Source organism: Lampetra planeri, unplaced genomic scaffold (genome assembly GCF_965212315.1).
Source record: "Lampetra planeri unplaced genomic scaffold, kcLamPlan1.2.h2 scaffold_285, whole genome shotgun sequence".
Classification (NCBI taxonomy): domain Eukaryota; kingdom Metazoa; phylum Chordata; class Hyperoartia; order Petromyzontiformes; family Petromyzontidae; genus Lampetra; species Lampetra planeri.
In genome coordinates this window covers 1-21,118 of record NW_027615112.1, presented here as the reverse complement: position 1 = coordinate 21,118, position 21,118 = coordinate 1, and the positions used below count along the sequence as shown (strand labels likewise).

The 21,118-nt window shown below is 43.8% G+C and overlaps 1 protein-coding gene across 1 annotated transcript; it reads left to right on the top strand.

Annotated features, from left to right (window-relative positions):
* Nucleotides 1-3,248: 3,248 nt before the first annotated feature.
* Nucleotides 3,249-11,989, top strand: LOC144740754 (uncharacterized). Its single transcript, XM_078623500.1, has 3 exons — nucleotides 3,249-3,539; nucleotides 4,182-4,209; nucleotides 10,175-11,989. The coding sequence occupies exons 1-3, from the start codon at nucleotides 3,531-3,533 to the stop codon at nucleotides 11,884-11,886; spliced, it is 1,749 nt and encodes a 582-aa protein (XP_078479626.1). The 5' UTR covers nucleotides 3,249-3,530; the 3' UTR covers nucleotides 11,887-11,989.
* The last annotated feature ends 9,129 nt before the right edge of the window (nucleotides 11,990-21,118 follow it).

The window sequence follows — 21,118 nt, the reverse complement described above, 5'->3', positions numbered from 1 at the left end:
TATCTGTATAAAATAAAAGGGAAATTTATAATATATTGCACTTAAGTGCAATATATATCACGTCTGTGACGTCACCTCTGTGACGTCACAGCTCACTTGCCGTGCAATCTATATCACGTCTGTGACGTCACATTTGTGACGTCACCGCTCACTTGCCGTGCAATATTTCACATCTGTGACGTCTATGACGTGACCCGCATCCAGCAGCGTTACGCAGTGTGCCTGCTGACTTCACTCACCCCCCCTCCAACCCTCCGCGAAGGCCGTATATCCCGCACAAATGCGCGGCTGGGGCGGCGGGAAATAATGGATATATACTAGACTACAAACTTTCAATTTGGCATGTGGCTAGCTTCCATACTGTACACAATGTAAAAAGTATCAAAATATACTTTTTTTATTTGGGTGGGGGGGGAACAATGGATCTGACATTGCACAACAAGTGAGCGGTGACGTCACATCTGTGATGTCACCCGCATGCGGCAGCGTTACGCAATGTGCCTGCTGACGTCACGCACCTTCCCCCACCCTCGCGTAGGCGTTGTATTAATCCAAGACAAGAATCCAAGTCCCGAGCGAAGCCGGGTAATAAAGCTAGTTTCTGATAAATTATGTTAATCCTCAGGGAAGCCAATCAGCATCAATGGGAGGGCTAACAGCCAAGGAATTTCACCAGTGTGCTTTTTCGATTCACAAATCGTCTTTTTTGATCTACAAATCGTGACAGGAATCACTGCTGATTAAAAGAAAATGCCTCTGCTTGATCACTGCTTGGTCACGTAAACACAAGTATTAAGAATCATAGTTCGATCACTGCTCGATCAATGCTCGATCACATAGATACATGTAATGTGGTGCCATGGTGGCGAGATGTTAACTACCTCGCCTGGTGTACAGGAGGTTGTGGGTTCGACCCCAACCCTGACACCTGGCTGAGATCAATTTCCATGTGATAAGCCACTTTAATGAGCTATCATTTGTGGCCAGGACACGTCTGATAAAGAGCTATGTCGTTCAGTGGGCCTTACCTGGTAAAATAAGAACAATTCATAGTTTTTTTTTAATTTATTATCTAATTTGTCAATGCTGGAACAATGCTCGATCACATAGAAACAAATATTCAACATTTTATTGCTCAATCACTGCTCGATCACATATACGCATGTATTCAAAATGTCACACCGTGATCACTGCTCAATCAATGCTCGATCACATAGACACGTATTCAAAATGTCATACATAGGTTGATCACTGCTCGAACAAATAGACACATGCTCGATCACTGCTCAATCATTGCTCAATCATATAGACACGTGTATTTGAAATGTCATAGCTCGATCACTGCTCGATCAAATATACACATACTCAATCGCTGCTTAATCAATGCACGATCTAATAGACAGATGTATTCAAAATGGCATAGGTAAATCACTACTTGAACACATAGACAGATTCATAATATAGGTTTTTGGTCAGATCGCGTTATTTATAAATGTTTCGTAACCCTCCACCACCCGACACGGTCAAACAGTAAAAATATGTGTCACGTTTTCAAAGGACAAAATAATTCACTTTAGCCCACCGGTGTGCTGAAGAAAGGATCAACAGCATTTAAAATTTGAGTACGACGTTTCGCTGATAATTACAATCAGCTTCATCGGGCAAGAATGGTGAAGCTCTCCTGTTGCTTCCGTTCTTAAATAGAGCAGCCTCAGGGTGATGTCATCATTTAATTCAATTCAATCTGGTGCAGTGATTCGAGGCAAGGAGGGGGTGGGTATTGTAATTATATAGATTGGTAATCATTCAATTGGTATTCATTGGTATTTGTTTCCCTTATAAGGATTTGTAATTGTATTTATTTGATAATACGCTTCCCGGCGGCACTAAGCCTGTAGCTGTCAGAGTGATTGAAGTTATTTATGTTTCTCTCAATTTCAATGGATTATCTAATTAGTCTTGGCCAGTAATAATTAGTTTTACACAACACTTCAACGTTATCAAAATCAATTGAGTGTCCTTGTTGACAAGCATGCTCTTCCACTGCCGACAGTTGTGTTTGAGATAATTTAATGTTTAATTGGTGTTGTTTTCGTCTTAAACTGATGTTGCGTCCTGTCTGTCCAATATAGCATCTGCCACATAAACAATTAATACGATATACACCTTCTGTTGATAATTTGGGCAATTCGTCTTTAGTGCCAGATACCAGTTTTTGAATTTTGTGCACTGTACCAAATCTTGCTTTAATGTTTTGCTTTTGCAAAACCCGGGATAATTTGTCAGTTACTCCTGAGATGTATGGAATTTTGATTGTTTGAACAATCTTATCGCTTTCAACAGTGTTGCTTTGCATTCGTGATTTGGCCTTCAGTGATCTGTTAATTTGAGCATTATTGTAGCCATTCTGTCTTAGTGCTTCTTTAACATGTTTCATCTCTCTCACTAGACACTTGCCATCTGTGACCCGAGCTCACTCGGCTTCATTATCTGTGGCGTCTAGGTGCTGTGGGTACGCGGTCTCCCAAGCGGCTCCAACAAGTGGGGACTTCGGTTCTCCGTGGGGTTCGGGAGTTCTTGCCGTGCGGTTGAACATCGCATCCGGGACAACACTTTATCAACATCGCCACTTCATCAACATCGCCAAGAACTTTCGTTAACACAGTTAACTGACTTAGTAAACTTCGTTGACTAACATCAACGAGGTTGAACACGTCAGTAACATAGTTAACAAAGTTGTTGACAAACGCGGACATCCACGACATCTCTTGTACCATCAAGGCGATATCTTCCGTGAGTACATTCGCCCCTCGCATTCGTCCAGATGCGTGCTGTAACAGGATGAAATTTACCTGCGACAAAATAATGATACATTATGTTCATGCTTAGGGAAGCCAATCAGGTACAATGGGAGGGCTGACAGCCAAAAAAATACATCATTGGGCTTTTTTGATCCACAAATCGTCTTTTTTACGATACGTAAATTGTCTTACAGGTATCACTTTACCGATAAAAAAAATCACCTTTGCTTAATCACTGATTGATCACGTACACACATTTATTCAAAATGTCACATAGCTCTCTGAGTCCTCAAACAATTAGATAATATGTATTCAAAATGTCATAGCTCGACACAACTGATCCATACATGGTGGACATCATGTGTATGTGCCACAAATTGTGAGTTGTGGAGTCAGTTAGCAACATTTGACCCGAGCTCACTCGGCTTCATCATCTGTGGCGTCTAGGTGCTGTGGGTACGCGGTCTCCCCAGTGGCTCCAACAAGTGGTGACTTCGGTTCTCCGTGGGGTTCGGGAGTTCTTGCCGTGCGGTTGAGCATCGCATTCGGGACAACACTTCATCAACATCACCACTTCATCAACATCGCCAAGAACTATTGTTAACACAGTTAACTGACTTAGTAAACTTCGTTGACTAACATCAACGAGGTTGAACACATCAGTAACATAGTTAACAAAGTTGTTGACAAACGCGAACATCCACGACATCTCTTTGTACCGTCAAGACTATGTCTTCCGTGAGTACATTTATCCTTTTTGCATTCATCGACACACATCCACCACATATGTTACACACACCCCCGTGTAGACTTCACACAGACAAACACACACAGACGAATGTCACCCTAGATTCGTATGGACGGCTGGGAAAAGCGTTGTTAGTGCACTTCTATTAAGACTGAGGCAGCAAACGAGTGATCCTTTTGGTCCGCAAAATGCTGCCTTTCCCTCCGCAGTGTTGATGTTTATTCACTGCACTGGGTCATCAGTGAAAGCTTAGTCGACCTTTCCCTATTCCCTCACCCCCGAGTGGCCCCCTACAGCCCCCCCCCCTCTCTGCCTGGGCGGGATAGGGGTGAGGGCACGGGAGGGGATGTGGGATCCACGTGGGGGTGCAGAGGGCAAGTGGGGTGTGTCCCGTTGTGCTATTTTTCCGTAGACTTGCAATACTTTGCAGTAATTGGTCGAAGCGGTATCCACACGCGTGAAGTTAGATGTGGGGATTGACACACGTGGGGAGGGACCCTGGGAGTGAGAAATAAGATGACGGTTACCATGGTGATTGTTATGGTGGTGATTATGAAGATGGTAATGATGGTGGTGGTTGTAAGCTGTGATGTGATTAGAGTCTCACGTGCGCTGCTGTGATTTTGTTGCAGGGTGGAGAGAAGAGCAAGCCGAGGGGAAGTGAGTACTGTAATTCCACACACAGACATACACACAGACACATGCACCTGTATACAAAGACAGATCCCCGTATAGCCTTAACAGACTATTGAGGCAAGTGCTGTTAGCGAGTTAGCACCTATGATGGGGTGGGTGGTCAGCACAGCACCCGGATGCCTTTGTCTCCCCAGTGTTGATGTTTATACGTTGCACAAGGTACTATTTTAAGTCTGAGGAGATGTAGGGGAGGCACACGACTGGTTTGATTTATTAGTCACTGATGGTTGTGAATGGGAATCGAACTCAGGTCGATCCCCACAGACACTACTGCTCCCAACCACTCATACAGATGTAGGGGTGTTAGAGAGAGAGCCCGTTATGCATGGCAGCCTATGGTAAACAAACACAGTAGGCGGGGCTACATGTGTGCACGAGCAGGTGCCCTCTGCGACGTCCGCGCCAGACACCCTGGGGGGTCGATTCGGTCATTATGATCCCCCGGGGCCCCACCCCTCAGGGAGGGGTTGGGTATAAAAGGGGAATGTATCGAAGGGCTCGGGAGTGTTGTGTTAGCTAAGAAGAGAAGACGGAAGACGTCCTAGATAGAGCCCTGGTCTCCCCCTGGCACGCCGTCCTTATCAGGACCGCGCAGGCTCGAGCCAGTGGCGTGGTACCAGAGCCAGAGCCCGTGCTGGTCTGGACTCTGGGTACCGGGCCCGACTGACCAGTGTCGGGCCAAGATAGCCTCCCCTAGCCCATTAAAGGAGGACTCAGAGGCAGGCTAGGGTTAGCCTAGAGGTGTGTCCTCAGATAGACGGGTGAGGGGGCCGATACCCCCTCAGTGTGTATGTCACAACGTGTGGTGTTAAATAAACCAGTGTGCCTCCAACTCCGGTGTGAACGAGTCATAAGCGTTACTACACAGACACTGCACATAGACACAAACAAAGACAGAAATCTTGTGTATAGCCTTGAAACAATGTAGGAGCAAGTGTTGTTAGTGAGCACCTATGACGGCCGGCACCGCACACGAGGGGTGGGTTGCCAGCACCACACTTGGCCGTCTTTGTCTCCCAAGTGGCGATGTTTACACACCGCATCGGATATCTATTTGAGGCTGAGGGGACCTAGGGGAGGCCCCTAACCGGCTCAGATAACAACAACAGCCCTCATTCGCCACTAAGTGCTAGAGACGTCACCATGGCGCTTGTGCCAGGCCTGGTGCACTCCGAGGCCACTTGAAGTGTCGAAGGCTTGCCGACAGGAGATCAGGGGACAGACCCCAGTGCGATGGGTTGACTGACTAAGATGACTGGCAGACGCACCACCTTTGCATCCTATTGTGCCAACTTGCTGCCTTTTAGTCATCCAGTGCACCGCCTGTTGTTGTGAGCGTCGCTCTTCTGCCCTCCTTATTTGCTGGAGGGAAATTGTCAACAACTGCCCATGAGCATCCTTCACGAGCTTCCTCCATAGAGGCCGATCTTGACACCAGTGGTACCATACTTGACACCAGTGGTACCAGTCTTTGGCAAGTCCACTCAGCTCCGTATCCTCCTGTACTGACTGCATCAGTCCATCTCTTCTCCAGGCCGTGCCACGCCCATTTAGCCCCCTCTATCTGGAAAAACAGCAGCTGCTTGGGCATGTGGTGGCTGAGCATGCGGGCTAAATGACCCAGGCAATGCAGCCCTGCCCACCAGTGGAGCTCACTGATGGGAATGTGTCCATATCTTTCAAAGATTTGTGAGCTTTTCACACATTCCAGCCTAGTTAAACCCAGGGTGGATCGTAGGCAGGCCAGTCTGAAAGTTTAAAGCTGGTTCAGAGTTTTCATTTATTTCATCATTGGCCAAGAAGACCCAGTGCTTTGTGTCGAGTAACAGGCCAGGTAGATACCCCACAGTGTTACGAAGCTGATGAAAATATGCCACTTGACCGATTTGGAGTGAGACCTCTGCTGCCAAACCGGAATTTTTGCATAAGCACACTACCCAGGTACGTAAACTTCTCCTGTCTCTCTCCAACTACCCCATCACTCATGAGTAGTTGAGGGGGCGGAGTATTAAATTATACAAAATACTCAGGCGGGTGCTTAGTTTTGGTGGGACTGATGGTAAGGCCCCACCTCTTTGTCGCACGCTCCAGGCTTAGCAGCAGAACCTCCAACTATTTTTCAGTGTGACCATTAACTACCAAATTATCAGTGTACGTAACATGATTGACCAGTAGGGAGCCATCCCTTGACCTCACCCAGGCATCAATCAGCCTCCCATTGTATCTGTACCAAATTGAAAAAAATCCACCGGTACAGTCATAAAAAGCTTCTAGAACTATGTGGTCGAAGATGATGCTAAATAATGGGTCAGCCAGAGTAGATCCCTGTCGCACCCCAATGTAAACAGGGAATTGCTCTGACTCCCGGGCACGCAACTTTATCCGGACCTGCCCACCATGATGAAGGTCCTTAATGATTGTGAGCAGAGGGTCCGGGACTCCGAAAGCACGAATAACAATCCAGAGCCCTGGCCTATGGACTGTATCATAGGCCTTGACCAGGTCAATAAAGCAGAGATGTAGGTCTCTTTGAAATTCATTACACATCTGCTGTAGCACACGGAGAGAGAATATGGCATCCGTGCAGGATGCCCTCGGCCTGAAACCACATTAGGGGTCCGCAAGCCTCTCCTCAGCGTGCCTAGCAAGGGAATGTTGAATAATCCTTGCCAGGACCTTCCTAAATACACCGGGGTGGGAGATGCCCGATAATTGTTGCAATGTGTGCGGTCCCCGTTCTTAAAGAGTGGGACCACCAGTGAATCCTTCCAATCCTGTGGAACCCATCTTGTGGTCCAGACAGTTGTGATGAAGACACGTATGGACTTCTGCACACAGACACCACCCTCCCGCAGCAGTTTGATTAGGAAATTACCTTTTCCCGGCGCTTTTCCTGGTCTCGGACAGATGGCACCTCAGCCAGCCACTCACGAAGGGAGGCTACTTATACCAATATTTGAGGCAACGCACCCCAGCAGGGTCGTCCCCACCTTGCCCTATAATGTTTTTCTCGTCTGCAGGTTTGCAAAGCAATTCTATAAGGTCTTGGGGCTCAGATAACACACACAGACACACTGATACTGATATATAGGTATGCTAATGCCTCGACATTCGCGAGGGTTAGATTCTTGAAAATTTGCATGAAAGTAGATTTCGTGAATGCAGATACTATGTTTATATGGGGAAAAAAGGAGGTTTCGGGTCCCGTGTCCGACTGAACATATTGGAGAGTAAAAAATATTCAAAACATTAATTCTGTACTACACTTAAATATCAACTAAATTGTAATTAAATTGTAAAATTATACACATAGATAACTAAAATGAAACAAGAAGAGATAGTCAAAGTGTCCTCTCGGGGGTCGTCCACATTGGTGGAAGTGCTGCCACACTTTCCCTAATTGCCTTCGAATTTTTTCTTCATAAATCTGACTGATTACTCGTTTACCATGTAATGGCGGCCAACAGCAGATGCACAGTAACCACGAGCAAGTTTATAAAACAACTCATCTCTTTTTTCCACCTTTTACTCTTGCCATCACTTCCTTCACCCACTTGAGGCTGACTCCATTATCAAAATAAATAAAAAACACCACCATAAGGCAAAAACAGGGGACAGAGGCATGGGGAAACAAACACGGGGAGTCAGACAAATATACATGGAGATGTAGTTCTGGCAGGTATTTATAATTGATTGAAATATTGTATTTATTTTGGTATGATTGCTTCGTTAACTACAATCACAGAAGCCAATGTTATTGTCCAGATTCTTAGATATATTACATGTGTAATGTAGGACTCTGGAGACAGTAACTGTAGAGGCACCTTCTTTATTTATATTACTCGTACTCACTAGACGACTCACTAAGCATATAATGTAACGCTGACCGTCAAGCTCGACGGCGCTAACTGACTGGATAGCTGGCTGACTATTCAGCAGTGGAGACATCGGGCGATGACAAGGATGGCAGCGATGACGGCGACGGCGAGGACGACTTCCACAGCGAGACGACCCTGATTCCCACGAACAGCCCCGAGCTCCCTCTCTCGCCCCCTTTTATGCTTCCAGCGGGACCTGGCCCTGCCCTGGCCACGGCCCCTTTCTCGACCCTTCTAGCAGGTTCTGGGAGCTCACAGATGGATCCCTTCCATGACCCTTACCCCAGTTCTTATCCCTTCCATGACCCTTGCCCCAGTTCTTCCCCTTGGGTGGGAACACCCGCAATTGCTACTTCTGGCAGCCAGTCGGTACTGCAACACTACACATGTAACGCATGGAATTGTTACACTGTTCAACCACACCCACAGACACATTTTAATCAAAACAAGTCCCTTATTTGTAAAAAAAAATCAGAGTACCAGTCGTCAAATATGCAACTGACACTTGGTCCAAAGAATACGTGATACTGTAATAGAAATACATGAATGGCTAAATTCAGAATTTAGGTTAATAAGGCATAACCCAGTGCATAATATGACATTCATAAAATACAAACAGTGCAACAAAGGAAATCAGCTTTCAGTCTGTATCAGACGGTCTCTGACGCTAGTGTTGAGAAGGTGACATGGCAGGCGTTTAGAAACCTGCTGTGCTGGTGAATGTAAAGTCGTCACACAGTGTCTTTCGAACAACACAACAGCCAGGTGCTTGGTGCAGCTGGTGACTTGCCAGGTGTGGTGGGGTATTGACGATGCGTAGAACGATGAAATTGTACTTCTTTCTCGAATGTCAGGTGTTGTCGGGCTTTGACGATGTGTAGCACGATAGTTTTTTTTCAGTATCCAATGTATAGAGGTGTCTTCACCATGATAATTATTCACAGGCTTGTTGGTTTACAGTCACTTTTTTTAAGCTCATGTGATTCATGGGATGTGACCTTGCAGCTCAGTTTTGAGCAGTACCTTTCCTTCTCTAAGATTTATTCTGCAACACTCACTTTAAGTCTTCTTAATTTCACTTGCCATATGTATGGGCTCAATATAAATTGACAACTGCAAATCTTAAACTTTGCTTTTAAAATCTCCACTGTTTTACCACTATACCGTCTCCACTGCAAAACCACTATACCTCTGAGTGGTTACTCAGCATTTCAGCCATTCTCGTGCATGGAACGACTTCTGTTGAGAGCAACCTCACATGCACGGGAGCACATGCTATCCAGCTAACATAAACATCGGGTTGCCCCTGGCTCTCTGGCCCCTCTGGGCACTCTCTGGGCTCCGGGCACCCCGGCCCTCCTCTTCTCCTCTCCTCCCTTTATCTTCTCCTTTTCTAACGTAGCCCACTAATATACTAATTGTATGAATGGATCAGTGTATAAGAATTAATAGTGTATTTCTTATCCGATTCATGCTCTCTCTTGTGAAACAATGGACATCTTATAAATTTAGCCAAACCTCCACAGCTTAGTCATCAATCCATCTTACTTTTTCGGAGACAAGGGAAGTTTATTTATGTTTGGCCTGGAAGTGCTTTGGAGGAGGAGGTGTCTCCGGCCCATGAGTCAACCTCCAGACCTCCCTACAGTGGTATCATTGTTACATCGGTCTCAAGTAAAGTTAGATTCCTGTCAATGGTGCCAAGTTTCTTTACCAAAATAACATACAGGAAATGCGCATTTTTGCGTCCTCTGGTCTAACACCGTTTGAGACGAGGCTCAAAATAAAGCTGTCTCTGGTGTGGACCAATCAGTTTCAAGGACAATGCATATATTATCAGAGTATTTTTTTGTTTGCATTCTGACCACAAGCATTGTGGTTAATGCAGACATGATTCCTTGTAAAAGGTATTAGTTTGGTGTTTTAACATCTTAACACCTGTTTTGTTGCCAGAAAAAAGGGCAAAAACCTATTATAATACAGGAAATACTCAAACACCCATTAATTAATCAATTGTGGTGCTGCTCTCTTCTCCCCATGTGACTCCCCAGACCCTGGCTCGAAGGGGCAGCGCAAGAGGATGCTCTGTGCGATAAGACTAGAAGCTGAGCGCCAGATACGGGAGCTTGAGATGATCCTGCTGGATCGTTGTGCACAGCAGCAGGCCAAGTATCAGCAGGAGCTGCTGGAATTCCAGAACAGCACCGAGCTGAAGAGCTTCATCATCCACCACCACCAACAGCAACAGGCAGAAGAGCAGGAGCAGGCGGAAGTCAACACTAATAATGAAGATGTGCAGCAGACATGCCAGAATAGCAAGAAGGTTGAGAACGAGATGGAGGAGATGGAGAAAGTGGGGGAGAGAAATGGTATGAAGAGAAAACGTGGGAGTAGGAAGAAACATAAGAACAAGAAGAAAGTTCTGGAGGAGACGGTGAAAGAAGAGGTGGCTGAGAGAGAGGGGAGTGAGGGAGAGCCCATGCAGGAAGTGGTGGAGGTTAGGACGATTGAGGTAGAGATGATTGAGGCAGTGGCTTTGGAGGATGTGATGAAGGAGGTAGAGTTCGAGAAGGTAGAGGTGTTAGAAGGAGATGGCAAGCGGGAATTAGCTAATGAGGCAGAGATTGCAGTGATTGAGGTCGAAGTAATGGCCAAGCAGGAATTTGTGAAAGAGGTAGTGGCCAATGTCGTAGAAGGGCTTGAGAGAGATGCCAAGGGCGACTTAGGGAAAGAGGTAGAGGCAAGTGAGGTAGATGGGAATGAGGGAATAGCCAAACAGGAAGTGGCTAAGAAAGTTGATATTGTTGTGGAGTCAAAGAAAGAGGGAGAGGATGGTGTTCATAGGAAACGTAGGAATAGGAAGCTACGAAGGACTGAGATGAAAGTTTGGGAAGTAGAAGAGATGAAGGAAAACGAGATTGAGGGAGAGGGGAATGATGGAGAGGCCAAGAAGGAAGTGGTGAAAGAGGTAGTGGCCAATGTAGAAGGGATTGAGAGAGATACAAAGCAGGAATTGGTGAAACAGGTAGACGCAATTCAGGTCGACACGATTGAAGAAAAGGCCCTGCAGGTCTTGATCAATGAGGTAGATACGAATGAGGTAAAGGCCAAACAGGAAATGTCAAAAAAAGTTGAGAACGTGGTGGAGGAGATAAAACAGGAAGGGGCAAAGGAGGTTGAGTCATATGTAGTAGATGCCATCCAGGAAGTGGCAAAAGAGGTAGAGGAGATTGAGAGAGAGGCCAAGCAGGAGGTGGTTATGGAGGTAGAGCCAAATGAGTTGGAGGCGAATGACGTAGAAGTGATTGAGGTAGAAGTGGAGGTAGGGGCTATTGAGGTGGAGGAGAGTGATGCGATTTTGCTAGAGGCGAATGGTGTAGAGGCAATAGAGCTAGAGGCAAAAGAAGTAGGAGCTATTGAGTTAGAGGCAAATGAGGTAGAGCTGAAGGAGGTCGACATGATTGAAGATGATACAAAGCAGGAAGTGGTGAATGGGGAAGGGAGATGCGAGCAACCCTGGAGGGCAGACATTGTTCAGGAAGAGAAGAAAGAGATTAAGCACATCCCATCTTCTAAGGGAGAGAGAAAGAACAGTTTCTGGCGTTGGGCAATTTGGAGCTTCCTGGGCTGCACACGGCAGCTGGAGAACGATGAGGAAGAGGAGAATGAACGAGGAGGAGACAGAGGGAAGGAGCGCCAAGACCAGGAGCTGGGAAACAAAAAGAAAGAAAAGTGGTGGAGACTCCGCAGAGGGAGAAACTAGCGTGTTCTCCCAGACATAGACATTGAGACGTGGTTGGATGGACATGTATATCTATATATGTATATATATTTTAAGTTGTAATAAAAACGTACTTATGTTTCTTGAACTTGACTTCTGGTACAAAAGATGTATTACCGAAGCGATCAACAGAAGGTGTCTACAGGATTAACTGCACTTGTGGCAAATGATATGTTGGGCAAACAGGACGAATGATCAGCACGAGACTAATAGAACATCAGAGAAATATTAAATACACGCGTGCCAACAAGAACACTCAATTGATTTTGATAATGTTGAAGTTCTGTGCAAAACTAGCTACTACTTGCCAATACTAATTAGATAATCTATCTAAATTTAAAGAAATAAAAATAATTTTAACCGTTTGGATAGCTACCGACTTAGTGCTGCATGGAAGCAAATCGTCAAATAATAAAATTTTTAAATGCATGCCTATCAGGGTACCATACTTCAATAGGGATTACTGTTGGTACTGCTATTTTAATACAATGGACAGGAAGGATAAGATCAATGGGCTCGCATAATGTGCATGCATAATGTACGTTGGCTCATTAATCCCTCACCTTCCCCACTTTGCGCAAGAGCGCAGAAGTGTGGTCAGCACATCTATGCCTCTTTGTAAGGAACGAAACACGTGGACTTCTACACAAATCTGGCTGTCACCTGATGAAGCTAGTTGTAATTACTGGTGAAACGTCGTACTCAGATTGTAAATGTTGTGGCTTGGCTCTCCAACACACCAGTGTGCTGTACTAGTGACGAATTGGCATGTTCAGTTTATGTGACAACCCTTACTAGTTGGCTGTGTCAAGTGGTGCAGGGTTTTAACGACATTTATATATTTACGAGATCTAACCCAAAAAAAGACCCTCCTATGGAGCTATTCAGTAATCCATATATTGATGATGACAATGCACCATGGTCCCTAGTCTCATATTGAACCCGAAACTCACGCAGTCTGTGCACTCCCAGCAGATAGCGACAGCGCAAAAGGGAGCGCGTCACCAGCATTCAGTAACTCACTGGTTCGTTCATTTAGTTTTTTATCTGTTCATCAATTTATAGGTTAATTAAATGATTTATTTGTCAATTAATTCATTAATTAGGCGCGTAATCTATTTACTCATATATTCATTAATTCAGAAAATAATGTATCGCTTCTCTCCGTCTCCTTCCATGCATCAAGTCGTACGTGAAGTCACAGCTCAGTTCCCATTCGTGTTCAGATATACAGGTGACGTCACGGCAGCTCTACACACAAAACGATGTCGTCCACGGTGGTGGAACGTTGATTTGGTGCACTGTACTATAAACCATAGGGAGTGTGGGGCCTGGGGCAAATCTCACCGTGTGGGCTTCCTGAAGCCTTCAAACTAAACCGGGAATCACGTAGATAGGTTCATACATAGCAGGGGTCACCAAAAAGATTTCCAAAATCATGATCAAACGCAAGATCCAGGTCGATTGAACACAGTACGTAAAATTCGTGATCTGATCAAATCTGTGAAGGATGTGATCCCTGATATGCAATACCCCAGCGCCTACAAACTAATCTGTGTCTGTGGCAGTAGTTACATTGGGAAAACTAAGCGACATGTCTTGAACCGTTTTTGTGAACATGAGGCAGATCTGAAACACGGAAGGACCAATACCTCGGTCATGGCTGATCATTATTTTAACGCGGTGGGCTCACGAAATAGATTTCTCGAAGACGAAGGTACTTGCAAACCCACTGGTTATCAATAAAGATTCGTTCATGAAGCCATCCATATATATAGACGGAAACAATTTCAACCGAGAAGATGGGTGCAAACTTAGCAATCATTGGAAGGACGTTATCCAGCTTCTTAAGTCATAACTGGCTGTGATGCTTCCTGCCACCTTTAGATGTAAATTTTATTTTTTCCCGTGGCTTCGGCTCTCCGATTTCACATTAACAGGTTGAATTTCTCGCACCAACGTGGCCAACTATGGATGCCGAACTTTACGTTGCGGTGGCTCTGCGATCGTACATTAACATGCTAATCTCACATTAACATAGCCATCCGCGCACTCGTCACAGAGGCCGCTCTCCGATCTTATATTAACATGCTAATTTCTTCTAGATTTGAAGCTTTCGTGACTGCAAGGATTCATATTCTTAGGTTTTTTCGGTAAAGTCACGTAGGTAAAAAATTTTAATTAATAAAAGTAAAATAAAACAAATTAAAAAATTCACGACGTTTCGGAAGCAACACAAGTCTCCGTCTTCAGGTGGAACCGTCACAGCCACGACAGCTGTATCAAGTAGATGAGAGATCACAAGAAATACTACCCCGTATATATAATGGTTGAGGGGGGAAGGGCCAGGAATGGTACACTTTTTTATTAATATGGTAAGGTGAGGCTTAAGACCAAGAGTAGACTGCATAACAAAGGACTGAGCCTTTGTTATGGAGAGGTGCGGTTTGTAACTAACAGCTAGCATACATAACAAAAGTGTGAAAAAAGAAAACAAGTAAAAACTAAAACTGGTAAAACAACAAACTGGCTTCATCTTCTTGGTTCTTTCGGTAAAGTCACGTAGAAGGGAAGTAATAAAATAATAAAAATAAAACATAATAAAACAATTCTCACGACGTTTCGGCCACAACGCAAGCAGCCGTCCTCAGGCGAAGAATGAGAACATTATCAAGCTAGGAGCTTATGTAGGTGTAGCGAGGAGGAGCGCCTTAACAAAAGAATGTGCATATGAAGAGGAATTTAGCATACCAATGGGCAATGAGTAGGAGGTGGGCGGAGGGGTTTCAAAGTCCCATTATGCCCATGCATTATGCAGGATAAACAGCACCACGGGGGGGCGCAAGGAACAACGTTAATAAAGGAAAGGAATGTTAATGATATGTAGCTGCATTTACCCAACAACCACGTAGAAAACCAAAGTAAAAACTACATAAAAACTAAAATATAAACTGATACTTACTATACTCTACAATAAGCTGAGTTGCTAACAACAAATAATAACTTACAATTCTACGTCGTAAGAAGTATATAATATACTTCCATCTAAACTTTATTCTCTTAGCATATACAGTACTATATACTGCCATAGATAAACCCAACATTAAATTATATACTGTTTTGCTGTAAACCACCCTATACTTTATACATTTTAATATAACACTATGTATTATTCAACTCACCCTAATGTGTATCGAAATGGTTTATTACGTCCTTCCAATGATTGCTAAGCCTGAATCCATCTTCTCGGTTAAAATTGTCTCTGTGTTTGTATATGTGGATCGCCTCATGAACGAATCTCTCATGATAGCCAGATGGCTTGCAGAGAACCTCCGTCTTGGAGAAGTCAATGTCATGTGAGCCCACTGAGTTGTAACAGTGGTCTGCCACGGCTGAGGTGTTTGTCCTACCGTGTTTTAGATCAGCTTTATGTTCACGAATGCGGTCTGAGACGTGTCGTTTGGTTTCCCCAATGTAGCTGCTACCACAGAGGCAACTTAGTTTGTAGACGCCAGGGTACTGTATGTCTGGAATCACATCTTTTACAGACGGTACCAGATCACGGATTTTATGTACTGTGTTGAATCGGACCTGGATCTTGTGTTTAATCAGGATTTTGGAGATCTTTTTTGTGACCCCAGCAATGTAGGGTAAGGTGATGGTCTTGAAAGGCTCCTCAACAGGATCTTTCTTGATGGTTGGAGTGATGGCTTTGCGGATTGTGTAGTCGGAGTAACCATTAGCCTTAAGAGCTTGGCGTACGTGTTTGAGTTCACTGGAAATGTGAACTCAAACACGTACGCCAAGCTCTTAAGGCTAATGGTTACTCCGACTACACAATCCGCAAAGCCATCACTCCAACCATCAAGAAAGATCCTGTTGAGGAGCCTTTCAAGACCATCACCTTACCCTACATTGCTGGGGTCACAAAAAAGATCTCCAAAATCCTGATTAAACACAAGATCCAGGTCCGATTCAACACAGTACATAAAATCCGTGATCTGGTACCGTCTGTAAAAGATGTGATTCCAGACATACAGTACCCTGGCGTCTACAAACTAAGTTGCCTCTGTGGTAGCAGCTACATTGGGGAAACCAAACGACACGTCTCAGACCGCATTCGTGAACATAAAGCTGATCTAAAACACGGTAGGACAAACACCTCAGCCGTGGCAGACCACTGTTACAACTCAGTGGGCTCACATGACATTGACTTCTCCAAGACGGAGGTTCTCTGCAAGCCATCTGGCTATCATGAGAGATTCGTTCATGAGGCGATCCACATATACAAACACAGAGACAATTTTAACCGAGAAGATGGATTCAGGCTTAGCAATCATTGGAAGGACGTAATAAACCATTTCGATACACATTAGGGTGAGTTGAATAATACATAGTGTTATATTAAAATGTATAAAGTATAGGGTGGTTTACAGCAATACAGTATATAATTTAATGTTGGGTTTATCTATGGCAGTATATAGTACTGTATATGCTAAGAGAATAAAGTTTAGATGGAAGTATATTATATACTTCTTACGACGTAGAATTGTAAGTTATTATTTGTTGTTAGCAACTCAGCTTATTGTAGAGTATAGTAAGTATCAGTTTATATTTTAGTTTTTATGTAGTTTTTACTTTGGTTTTCTACGTGGTTGTTGGGTAAATGCAGCTACATATCATTAACATTCCTTTCCTTTATTAACGTTGTTCCTTGCGCCCCCCCGTGGTGCTGTTTATCCTGCATAATGCATGGGCATAATGGGACTTTGAAACCCCTCCGCCCACCTCCTACTCATTGCCCATTGGTATGCTAAATTCCTCTTCATATGCACATTCTTTTGTTAAGGCGCTCCTCCTCGCTACACCTACATAAGCTCCTAGCTTGATAATGTTCTCATTCTTCGCCTGAGGACGGCTGCTTGCGTTGTGGCCGAAACGTCGTGAGAATTGTTTTATTATGTTTTATTTTTATTATTTTATTACTTCCCTTCTACGTGACTTTACCGAAAGAACCAAGAAGATGAATCCCTGCAGTCACGAAAGCTTTAAATCGAAACAAACTGGCTGTCTATCAATAACCTGTAATAGTTGTCTGTCAAATAAGATTGTCCAAATAAGTGTAGTTACATCTTTTTTGCATGGTTAATCACATCTTTCCAACGATTACTCAGTTTGTAACCCTCATCACGGTTGAAATTATGTCTGTGTTTGTATATTTGTATGGCTTCGTGTACAAACCTTTGATGGTAGCCAGGAGGTTTGCAGAGCACCTTGGTCTCGGAAAAGACAATTTCATGAGAGCCCACAGAGTTGTAGCAATGATCGGCAACAGCCGAAGAATCAGTTCTGCCGTGTTTCAGATCTGACTTGTGCTCGCGGACACGATCAGAAACATGACGTTTCGTTTCTCCAATGTAGCAATCACCACAACTGCAACTCAATTTGTAGACTCCAGGATACTGTAAGTCAGGAACGACATCCTTCACAGATGGAATCAGTTTCGATTTAAAGCTTTCGTGACTGCAGGGATTCATCTCCTTGGTTCTTTCGGTAAAGTCACGTAGAAGGGAAGTAATAAAATATTTTATTACTTCCCTTCTACGTGACTTTACCGAAAGAACCAAGTAATAAAATATTTTATTACTTCCCTTCTACGTGACTTTACCGAAAGAACCAAGGAGATGGAATCAGATCACGGATTTTATGCACTGTACTGAATCGGACTTGGATCTTATGTTTGTTTAGAATTTTGGAGATCTTTTTGGTCACGCCTGCTATGTATGGTAACGTGATAGTTTTGGTCGGAGTTTCATGTGGCTGTTTCTGTATGGTGGGAGAAACAGCTTGGCGTATGGTGCGGTCAGAGTATCCGTTCATCCTGAGGGCCCGATGTACATGTCTTAATTCACCGGCCAGGTGGTGTTGGTCAGAAATGCAATGGGCTCTGTGGTATAGCGTTTTGATGAGAGAATTCTTTTGAGATGGGTGGTGGTGGGATTCCGGTTTCAAGTAGGAATCTGTGTGGGTGGCTTTCCTGTACACAGAATGTCCCAAGGATCCGTCAGGTCTCCTCTCAATCAAAATATCCAAGAATGGTAGTTTACCATCTTTCTCCACTTCCATGGTGAATCTGATGGATGGGTGTCTGGAATTGATGTGGTCCAAGAAGTGGTTCAATGCTGGGAGGCCATGTGGCCAGATGAGTGCATCAAGGTAGGTGGGTGGAGCTAGAGATGGTCCAACCACAGAGGCTGGGGCAGTGACCTTTGTATTGTGAGATTAGCATGTCAATGGCTGGGGCAGTGGCCTTTGTATTGTGAGAGATTACCCTGTTCATGATTATTAATGAGGGGGGCTGCTCGACGTGGAGTGACGTCACGCACGGGACACATAGACATTATTGGCTCATTATAGTAGTACATTTGGCATACAGTACAGCACATATTTATATTGTGATGTTTCTATTTTTGGTTGCCGTGTACGTAATGTCATTATTTAGGTAAGTATTGAATATAACGCTTTTGGCTTTTACTGCACTTTCCAAAAATGTAACCACCTCGATATCCAAGGGACTCCTTATAAAGGCATCAGGGTCGGGATCAAACCCTCGGCCTCCTCCATACCAGGTGAGGTAGTTAACATCTCCTAGCCACCGAGCTGATTCTGTCTCTGTGGCAATGATTGTCCATGCTTCACACAAGCAAATACTGTAGAAGCATAACTCGCTTTTATGTCTCCACATAAATCAGAATACGATGTTTTGAATCCATCAGCCTAATGGCTTTTCCCACCAACATTACCCAGCAGCATTCGTTTTAAGCAATATAATTATACCGGCTTCCATTTGGGTTTCATTAGTTAGGCTTGTTAAACTAATGGTGATTGTTATTCAAAAGGAGAGCCGGCCATTTGCGCCAGTTTCACAGTCTAAATTTACCAGACTTAAAATAATAATTTCCCATTATCCAATTGGCTAAAACCACAGAGCAGCATTGCCCTTGATGTGAAACCGTGGCACACTACTACCCGTCTGTGAAACATATTGCCTTCGTGAGAGCCTTGCATTGTAGGAATGGTGCAAATACGTCTGGTAATGATTTCATCTAATTAGATCTGAGGAAGAGTCATTATTATAAATCTTGACTTAAAGCTTTCGTGACTGCAGGAATTCATAGTCTTTGGGTCTTTCAGTAAAGTCACGCAGATAGGTTCAAATTAATAAAAATAAAATAAACTATGACGTTTTGATCACAACACAAGCAATCGTCATCAGGAGGAAGAAAGAGGGGTAAACTGTTGAGGCAGACTGTTTTAAAGGTTTAAAATGGGTGTAGCCCAAGGGTCATAAACGACGTGGGCGGGGCTAGTGATGTTAATGTAAAAAATTAGCACATTAATGTAAGATTGGAGAGCGGCCTCCATGACGAGGGCGCGGAGGTGGCTATGTTAATGTGAGAGATTGGCATGTTAATGTAAGATTGGAGAGCGGCCTCCATGACGAGGGCGCGGAGGTGGCTATGTTAATGTGAGAGATTGGCATGTTAATGTAAGATTGGAGAGCCGCCGCCACGTCGAGGTCAGCATGCGGAGGTAGCTATGTTGGTGTGAAAATTTGTTTCACCTGTTAATTTAAAATTGGAGAGCCGAACCCACGGGGAAAATAAAAACTAACATCAGAAGGTGGCAGGATGAGAACATCACAGCCAGTTATGACTTAAACTGGTTGATGACATCCTTCTAATGATTGCTGAGTTTGTAACTCTCGGTTGAAATTGTGTCCGTGTCTGTATATGTGGATGGCTTCATAAACGAATGTTTGTTGATAGCCAGTGGGCTTACAAAGTACCTTCATCTTAGAGAAATTAATTGGCACGTGAGCCAACCGCATTAAAACAATGATCAGCCAAGGCTAACGTATTGGTCCTACCATGTTTCAAATCTGGCTCATGCTCACGAACACAGTCCAAGACATTGTCGCTTAGTTTCCCCAATGTAACTACTGCCGCAGACACGGCTTAAGTTCGTAGACTCCCGGGTATTGCATATCAGGGAACCTATCCTTCACAGATGGAATCTGATCATGATTTTTATGTACTGTGTTAAATTGAGCCTGGATCTTGTGTTTGTTCAATATTTTGGAAATCTTTTTGGTGACCCCTGCTATGTATAGCAAGATGATAGTTTTGATTGGGTCCTCAGATGGTTCTTTCCCAACGGTTGGTGTGATAGCTTTACGGATTGTGTGGTCCGAATATCCATTCATCTTGAGAGCTTGGTGCACGTGTTTCAGTTCACTGGCTAGGTGATGATGGTCGGAGATTCATTAAGTTCTATGGTGTAGAGTTTTTGTGAGGGAATTCTTCTGGGATGGATGGTGGTGGGAGTCAGATTTTAGGTAGGCATCTGTGTGAGTTGCTTTCCTGTAGACAGAATGGATGCCTTGATGTATCAACATTTTCCATGAAAACATTGGCTACAACCGGAGATAAGGGAGAACCCATTGGGGTACCTTCAACTTGTATGTAAAATGTTCCATTCCAGGTGATGTATTGGTGAGGCAGTGTCTAACCAGGGCTGGTACATCATCATTCAATCCTTGTTGGACTAAATCTTCAATGATTGCAATGGTGTCAGGCACAGGAACTTTGGTGACTAAAGAAACTACTTCGAAACTAACGAGCAAATCACCTGGAGATAGTGAGAAAGTGATTTACAGTAGAATCGTCAATCTAAAAAAAACTATTCACTTTCAAATCTTTTGTCGTATTTTTTGCATTAATTTAGGATAAATACATGTTAGTTTTGATTCAAATGTTGTTTTTTCTTACGTTATGTGAACGAAAAGACACAAATTCACCCGTTTTTTCATTTAAAATATGTACATTTCTAAATATCACTGTCCTGGTCACAAAAGCAAAGTTTGTGTGGAATAATATCCATTTTCTATACTTTTTAGGCATAAGCAATTACGATATAACACTTACTACCCAGGAACAAAAATTGTGTTACATAGTGTTATCAGAGGATGTTTGTTTGCATGTTCTCCACAAGTATTTGTGGTTAATGCAGACTTGATTCTTGACAAAGGTATCTATTTGGTGTTTGAACATTTTGACACCTGTTTTATTGGCAGAAAGTGTAAAACCTATTCTTATTTTTTTATTACTTGTGAATTATGTACGTAGATATATATAGACAATCCGCCACTACA